Raw genomic sequence first — 6,588 nt, 5'->3', positions numbered from 1 at the left:
AAAACTTCCCTAAACAGGGCTGCCTTCAGATGTTTTCTAAAAGTCAGGTAGTTGTTTATTTCCTTGACATCTAATGGGAGGGTGTTCCACAAGGTGGGCGCCACTACTGAGAAGGCCCTCATGGTGTTGAGACCTTTGAGCCAATGCAGAATGTACAGTTACGCTGTCAACGTCAGTTAGTTAGAGCATGTAGCCTGGCTTCTCATAGATCTCCCAATAGCAGCAACTGTGAACTTGAAGGCAAGTTTCAAAGATACAGGAAGCATATGTGACACAAGACCTCATAGGTCTCATGTATCACACTGCTCTCATGAGAAGATCTCCTTTGGGAGCTTTCTATATTTACAGGAGCAATCCCTAACTTAGCATGACCAAGTCTGTTGCTGCATTTCTCTTCCTTTAAGAGACCTAAAGTTCAGCTTTTCCCCTTTGCCTCTTCTGTGTGGTCTTACTGGTACCTGCGCAGAATGGCACGGTTCTTCCCACTTTCTGCTTTGCTCATGTGGCAAAAGGAATGAAATTACTAGTGGCACCAAACGGCTCGATTTCATTTTTTGTGTGTGCGGCCCTTTCTGAGCACCTGAAAGGGCTAATAGTCGAAGAGGTTTACAGTAGCCAGTGAGCCTCATGCCTCCCCATCACTGCAGTAGAGCTCATGAACAAGAACAAGAACTACATTACAGCTTGGTCCCTTGAGGTAGTGAGGAAGTCCTCCAGGCACCTATGAGTCTCAACCAGCAAGGCTAAGGGCAAGGGACATTGGGAGTTATAGTCACAGAGGTTCCCAATCCCTAGACAGTAACAAGGGAACAGGCCTAATAGGCCCAGAAGCCATCTTCTGGTTTACTAAAAAAAAAACCCCAGTGGTTCCATTAGCCAAATACATTCTCTAGGGCTGCAGTGTGGAGATGTGTAATTCTCTTCCCGGGGCTAGTTTAATCTCCCACTTGCTAGTAAAACTGAATTACTGTGTCACGATATGATGCACATCTAAACACTGTGTCACTGAAAGTTTGGAAAGCTCTGCTCCAGGGCTACACCAACGCACAAAGGTTTGTGCACATGTTCCATTTACAGCTCCATTTACACTGCATAACTAAGTTCAGCATTTCCGTGGAAGTTTGTGGCACAAGGACACAAGCAGAGAACAGGCATGCTGTCACGACTCCTCGTCACCAGCTCCTTTCAGTCTGACTGTATGGGATGTCTGAGATTGGGGCAGGTGAAATCTACTGCTCTGACAAGAAGACACAATTTTAACTTATCTTTATTTATATAGTTATTTGTATAGATTCAACTGGGTGGGGAGTTTTTCCTGTCATACACACACGTTTTTGGTATCATAAATTTAAAAAAAGAGAGGAAAAAAGCAATATAAATCAGTACATTCCTTGAGTGAATGGTCTGCTTGCCACAATGGGACAAAGAAAATTAGAAAAAAAGGAAAAGAAACTCGTGCATGCAAGAAAGGAGAGGGGCTGGCTTTAAAAAACGAAGCAAAAACAATCCTAAAAAGGCAAGTATAAATATTGACAGAGACACAGCACAGGGTACGGCAGATCTGTGAAAATTAAGCTAATTCCACGCTCAACTCTACTACGTTTTAAAGTGCAAAGAAGCTTGGGCTTGGTTTGTTTGTTTTTCAAAATCTACATAATACAAGCAAATTATATTCCCCCGTCGTGCTTACAAAATAAAATAAATCTAAGAGATATACATTATACACAGTCCTGTAGAAGACGCCTACATCTACTCTGTAGCACCAAGAATTGATATGCAAGTAATTAAAAACGCAAGAGCAGTGGTAGTTATTTGTTTTTGTTTGTTTGCCATCAGATTTCTGGCCCTTTAATAAAAGTTCAGCGGATAAGCCCCTCCCCTTGCTGTAGCGGTGGCGTTTTCCGTCCTCCGCCTGCCACAAGCTCCATCAATTTGGCATTGGACTAAGAAAAAAGGACATGATGACAACAGAGACAGAAAAGGAGACAGAGAAAGCGCACGCAGTGGGGAAGGAAGGGGGACGCAACAAGTGTTCCACACGGGGGGGGGGGTCAAGGGCAAGGAAGTAGACTTGTGGGTCACGCAATCATACACACACAGAACTAGCTTGGTCTGTTGCACTGCAAAGGTGGAGGCACACCAGTTGCTTTTTGTGCTGCTCCCGAGCCACAGGCCTCTGTCTGCACTGGTGTGCCAAGGGGGGGGGGGCGGGGGGAGTGTTGGGGAGGCAGGGATGTCAACGCAACAGTTTGTGGAGTCAGTCCTCTGGTGCGGACAGGCGCTCAGTAGCCAAAGGTCTCCTGCGAAGCGTAGACCATGTAGAGGAAGCCGTCTTCATCCTTCTCTTGCTCATAGATCTCAGAGATAGGGGTGGAAACGCTCACCATGCTGTGCTGGTTCACCAACAGGAAGAAGGCCTGGGTGGGATTCAGCTGCAGCCGGCGACTGGTGGAGAGGGGCAGAAGGAAGTTCAGGATTAATCAATTTATTCCATTTCTGTGCCGCCCTTCGCCTGAGGGTCACAGGGCAGTTTACAGTAGAACAACATAAAAACACACAAACCAAAATAATAACATACCCAAGCACATCAAACACAGTTTAAAGGGGCATAGGTTGTTTAATTAGCCAAAGGCTTGGGAGAAGAGGAATGTTTTGGCCTGGTACCCAAGGATATGTAATGAAGGCATCTGGTGGGACTCCCTGGGGAGAGCATTCCACAAGTGCGGGGCCACTGCAGAAAAGGCCTGCTCTCGTGTTGCCGTCCTCTGTGTCCCACATAAAGAGGGCACATGAAGAAGGGCCTCAGATGATGATCGCAGGGTCCAGGTCAGTTCATATGAGAGAAGGTGGTCCTTGGGTCCTTGAGGTATTGCAGTCCTGAGCCATTTAAGCTTTATAGGTCAAAACTAGCAATTTGAATTGGGCCCGGAAACTAAATTGGCTGCCAGTGCAATTGGGCCAGGATTGGCATTAAATGCTCCAACTGTCTTCCACCAGTGAGCAACTTGGCTTCTGAATTCTGTACCGGCTAAACTTTCTGAACCATCTTCAGTGGCAGCCCCACTTATAATACGCTGCAGTAATCTAACCTAGAAGCAGTTACTTCTGCAGAGCTAGCAGGCGGACCTGCACAGTGGAATCCAATTCACTTATTTGTTCACACCCAAAGATGCCACAAATAGCTCAAAAGAGAGAGATGGCATCTTTTGGTGGCAAACCTGGTCGGCATCTGGAGTGCCTGCAGGTCTGATGATGGTATAGATTCAGGGAAATATCCTTTCTGCTTCCCCCAAGCAGCAGCACTACCTGCTGTTCCTTCAGCTCATTAAGTCAGTGCATGATGAGAAGCCATGCTGCACCCTTTGCAGCTGCCCCCACCACCCTTCTAATTCATAGAAGAGGACTGCCCTATCTCCATGTCCTACTTTAGGAAACTAGTTAGAAGGGCAAGCTGTTCCCATGCCAAAAAAATAACCCTTGTTTTGCACTGTCAGGAGCAGATCACAGCTGGCTGCTTTGAGGCCTTTCACTTACCGGATTATTTTTACCAATTCACTCATGTTGACATGGTCAGGGACTAGGAATTTGGTCTTATCCAGCACAGGCAGCTGCTTCTCCCCCTTGTATCTTTCAATAATGACCTGATGAGAGAGAAATGGGCGCAGTCAGGTTTCTTCTTATCCAGATCTATCACGGCAGCCCTTAAGGAGACAGCCTTTCAAACAGCAAACAAACCCAAGGATGTGAAGATAATTAAAAATCAAGAACCAAACCACATCAAAGCTTTTCCCAATTGGCACCTTGAAGTCAGGAGTGGCTTCTGTCTGGTTTTACAAGAACCCCTTTTGAAAGCTGTACTGTAATCAACAAATTGAATGCTGACTCCACATTCGGTCTTGCTCCTCTCTCCTTCAGATTGCTTGCGCCCACCTTCTTAAAACTTATTTTAAATCATAGCCTGAACATTCAGTCATTAGCATGTTTGTTCCATATCTTATTTGTAAAAGCAGACAAATGAAAAGTTAAAAAGAAAATGATTTCCATGATCTTGAACGAAAGCCAGCATTTTTTTTTAAAAAGTGTTTTATTGGCTCTTTCACTGCTCAAATTATATGTGCCTGTCCACAGCCTTAGCATCAGTGAGAATTCAGTAGGCCCACATCCCCTTTGGTGTTGTGTACAACACAAAATGTATGCCAGTGCTCACAAACAGGAGAATCTTCTGAATCAATAAAGGCAACAAGATGGTGCAACAGCCACTCGGCAGTGAAACACAGAGATGGCACAGCTCTGTGGCATGATGATGGTGGTGGCAAATAAATTTTATTTATTTATTTATTCATACATACATACATACATACATACATACATACATACATACCCCTGCCCATCTGGCTGGGTTTCCCCAGCCACTCTGGGCAGCTTCCAACAAAATATTAAAATACAATAGTCCTTCAGATATTAAAAGCTTCCCTAAAGCTTTTGGTGATATAATAATAATAATAATAATAATAATAATAATAATAATAATAATAATAATAATAATTTATTTATACCCCGCCCATCTGGCTGGGCCTCCCCAGCCACTCTGGGCGGCTTCCATAAAAACCACAAATACAGTAAAATATCACCCGTTAAAAACTTCCCTGACATGGAAGGACCACCAAGTTGATATTTAAAAGGCAAATGTGAAGGCGCTGGCAGTAAGCAGCCACCTCAGATCTGCTGAGTCTCCATCTTTTCCCCTCCCAAATCTCAGATTTTGAAATGCGCCCACTGCTTCAACCCCTGGACAGAAGCAATCCTTTTAAGCATCCATATTTGCTAGTGTCACAAACTCAAAGCCACACAGCTGCCATTTTTAAAAAATACAGTGGTACCTTGGGTTACAGACGCTTCAGGTTACAGACTCCGCTAACCCAGAAATAGTACCTCGGGTTAAGAACTTTGCTTCAGGATGAGAACAGAAATCACACAGCAGTGGCGTGGCATTAGCAGGAGGCCCCATTAGCTAAAGTGGTACTTCAGGTTGAGAACAGCTGCAGGTTAAGAACGGACCTCCGGAACGAATTAAGTTCTTAACCTGAAGTACCACTGTACTATGAAATAAAAGGTATCCCTGATGGGGCTTTACAGAGGGGCAGGGCTGCTTCATTCACAGACCTGCCATGCATGGAAGCCAAAGCAAAAGATGGAGGGGTAAGCAGACCACAATGCCGGCCTGGAGCTGGCACAGCAATTTGGCACAGATTGGGCTCAATACCATTTAACAGCAGCAGCGGGGCTGGCTTCAGAACTAACAGATCCTGCCCTTTCTCTGGAAAGCCCTGATTTGGAGGGTTTTGCTGGCTGCCACTGGCATGGATCCCACCAGCCAGTGGCGTAGTGTGGGGGGTGCAGGGGGGGCCGGCCGCAACATCTGGGGTTAGGGCAAATCCACAGGTTAGGGGGCGCAAATCCACGGGTTAGGGGGCGCAAATTACATGCCTTGCCCCGGGTGCTGACAACCCACGCTACGCCACTGCCACCAGCTGCCCTTCTGCTCACTCTGCAGGTGAGGGATGGATGCCGCTCACTCCATCACCACCCCAGCGCAACGGGGCTTGGATTGTCCTTGGAGGGAAAAACCAGATAGCTGGGCAAGATGAAGTTAACAGTGGACACTTAGATGCCCTTGGCATGCTCATAACAAAGGCAGGCCTGAGTGCCCATCTTTCAAGGGCCATTTCTAGCTACTGGCAATAGTGGTAGACTGCCTTTGTAGGCCTGTTAGTTAATAGCCACTGAAAGACTTTTCTCTGTGAATTGATCTAATTTGCTCCTTTGCAGGGTAAAGCCATCTGTAAGAACAGCCACCACAACATCCTGGAGCTGCGCAACCCTGTTAATTGCATGCAATTTTGAAAAGAAAAGTTTTCTTTTATCTGCCCGGAACCTGCTGCCAATCACTTTTGCTGGATAATTCTACGCCACGAGACCGGTTTTAGTGTCCGGAGTGACATTTTCGTCTAGTCAGCTCTAGACAAAAGCAATTGTGGGCCAGAGAAAGGGAACAACTGCCAGGCAATGTGGGAATCACATCTGCTCTGCGTATCTTGGGATATGAATTATTCAACCACTGTGCCCGTACATGAAGTGTGTCTCTTATTAGATAGGAAGCAGCCAGAGAATAGGCCAAAGAGTAAATGCAAGCAGGCAGTGTGCACTGTACCCAGCACAGAGTGGTAGTCACAAACAGAGGCTTTAGCAGACATGCAGCAGTGGTTGTAATATTGGCTTCCTACTGAATCAGTTGTAGAGCACATGCAGTGCGTGCAGAATGTGCCAGGTTCCATGGCAATTTCCAGGCAAGACAGGGAAAGACGAAACCCACTGGCAGTCAGAGTGGGCAACAGTGACAATGCTAAATGGGTCAGTGGTCTGACTCTCTATGAAGCAGCTTCTGACCCACAGGCATCTACTCACTGAAGGTACCAGTTTCAGTCTGCTTATCTAGAAAGGCACATGGCTGCAGACTTGCCCCAGAAGTAGAAAAGCGTGGCATCTGCACTCAACTCATGGACATCAGGGCAAGAGTGGTGTCTGGGC

At 46.2% G+C, this 6,588-nt stretch overlaps 1 protein-coding gene across 1 annotated transcript in view; it reads right to left on the bottom strand.

Moving 5' to 3' along the window:
* Positions 1-1,251: 1,251 nt before the first annotated feature.
* MAP1LC3A (microtubule associated protein 1 light chain 3 alpha) overlaps positions 1,252-6,588 on the bottom strand; it is a 39,556-nt gene continuing 34,219 nt past the window's right edge. Inside the window, 2 exon segments of the mRNA XM_028734898.2 lie at positions 1,252-2,445; positions 3,535-3,641. Of these exon segments, the coding sequence (XP_028590731.2) occupies positions 2,283-2,445; positions 3,535-3,641 (270 nt within the window). The 3' untranslated portion in view covers positions 1,252-2,282.

This window comes from Podarcis muralis, chromosome 5, assembly GCF_964188315.1.
Source record: "Podarcis muralis chromosome 5, rPodMur119.hap1.1, whole genome shotgun sequence".
Lineage (NCBI taxonomy): Eukaryota > Metazoa > Chordata > Lepidosauria > Squamata > Lacertidae > Podarcis > Podarcis muralis.
This window is presented reverse-complemented; position numbering and strand designations above follow the sequence as displayed.